General features: G+C 34.6%; 1 protein-coding gene across 1 annotated transcript in view; it reads left to right on the top strand.

The window, feature by feature from the left end:
* LOC117120538 overlaps window positions 1–1,683 on the top strand; it is a 45,029-nt gene that overhangs the window by 17,455 nt on the left and 25,891 nt on the right. The window contains exons 21-24 of the mRNA XM_033265556.1: window positions 98–299; window positions 402–508; window positions 638–812; window positions 948–1,284. Coding sequence (XP_033121447.1) covers window positions 98–299; window positions 402–508; window positions 638–812; window positions 948–1,284 — 821 coding nt within the window. The remainder of the gene's footprint in view (window positions 1–97; window positions 300–401; window positions 509–637; window positions 813–947; window positions 1,285–1,683) is intronic.

Here is a 1,683-nt window from a genome sequence, read left to right as displayed (position 1 = left end):
GGTGTGTCTATATATAAGGCCTATATAATATAATATAACTGTAAACCTGGTTAATCTTACTTAATCATTAATGTCTTCATGAAAACAATATTTACAGACCCTGGACTCTGAGGTCACAATCTACTCTAAAACGGATGATGAACTTTTAGCTACTTGGGAGATGGAAGACAGTGAAAGTGGTGTTATCATTGTAGAATACTCATATGGAACATATCCACTTGGGGATGACATTTGTAAAAAGACTGAGATATTTAACAGTACTATGACTGCTAGCGTTTTCCAAGAACCTATAGAAAGGGGTAAGTCTCCAAGCTGTTGAATGTTTCACCAAATAATACAGTATAACAATAAGAAAATGGTTTTATTATAATTTAAAAATTACATTTATTTGACATTTACAGGTTCTTCGAATATTTTAAATATATACATTACTAATTCAGCGACATTACGCACAGAGAAAGCATCGAGTAGTGTCGTTGTGGATATCATTCCACCCGGGGATGGAAAGGTACCGTACGAAATATGAATATTTATTCTACTTCTGCTTTAAATAATTATGTTTTGTTAGACGTTGACTCACGTTATTTGTAGATTAACGACTAAGTATTTTAACCAATTTTTGGATTGATTGTTTTAGGTATTTTGTCCACAATACATCAATGAGAGAAAAATTCAGTGCTCATGGGCTGGTTTTGTAGATATTGAATCTGGTATTCAAAAGTATTCATTTTCCATTGGAACACAAGTTGGTGCAAATGATGTTTATTTTGTCGATCAGATTCCAAGTTATAAAGATGCACTATTGGTCGAAGGTAAAGAATTTTTATTCGACTTATTATACATTAAAAAAATCTCAAATTTTTTGACCTAGAGATAATTTTTTTTTGGTTCAATATTTGGTACTGTCACTATGACTGACATCCTTATGTTTACTTTAATTCTAACAGGTTTTGGTAGTGGACCCCTTATTTCTTTACTATCATTCTATGTGACTATAGAAGCATATAATAAAGTCGGGCTATCAACAAAAGCATTCTCCAATGAGATCAAGGTTGACAGTTCTCCACCTGTTCCCGGAATTGTTATAGAACTCTCTGACGTAAGCGTTTTAAAAAATAATTCGTCTGAAGATTCACCTGTTACGACTGCTCAAAATGCGTGTGAAGATGTAGGCGACGATGAGAGTAATCGTTGTCGGACTCAAGATGCTGTATGTCAGACATCATTAACTACAGTCACAGTTGCATGGCAACCTTTTACCGACCCAGAGTCATACATAAAGAGGTAAGCAAGAAAGTATTAGGATAGCTGTATTTTGATAACCGTACTGTTAATACTGCAAAATACCCACAGACAATTTAAAATAAGGCACATATTTGGATTAATATGAAGGTTTTGCACACGAACGCATACGGTTAGTGTGAAGGGTACGTCATCATTTATGGCGTCATACGTCGATTGCTATCCGCTAAACGTGTGGACGACATGCATAACGAGTGAAAAACGCGTAGGGCAATTTTGGATTCCTAGTAGGATCTTCGTTTTTTTTTTCTCGTTTTACAGCAAGTGTAAAAAATAAACGTATCTTTGAATACGTACGTGCCATTTTTGTGAAATTTGAAGAAAGCAAATTAAGATAGGATGCGTCTCGTTTTAGTTTATCAAAACTTCGGTGCTTGGACC

The sequence above is a fragment of the Anneissia japonica genome, unplaced genomic scaffold (genome assembly GCF_011630105.1).
Source record: "Anneissia japonica isolate Jap-2015-1 unplaced genomic scaffold, ASM1163010v1 scaffold287917_len653891_cov171, whole genome shotgun sequence".
Taxonomy (NCBI): domain Eukaryota; kingdom Metazoa; phylum Echinodermata; class Crinoidea; order Comatulida; family Comatulidae; genus Anneissia; species Anneissia japonica.
This window is presented reverse-complemented; position numbering and strand designations above follow the sequence as displayed.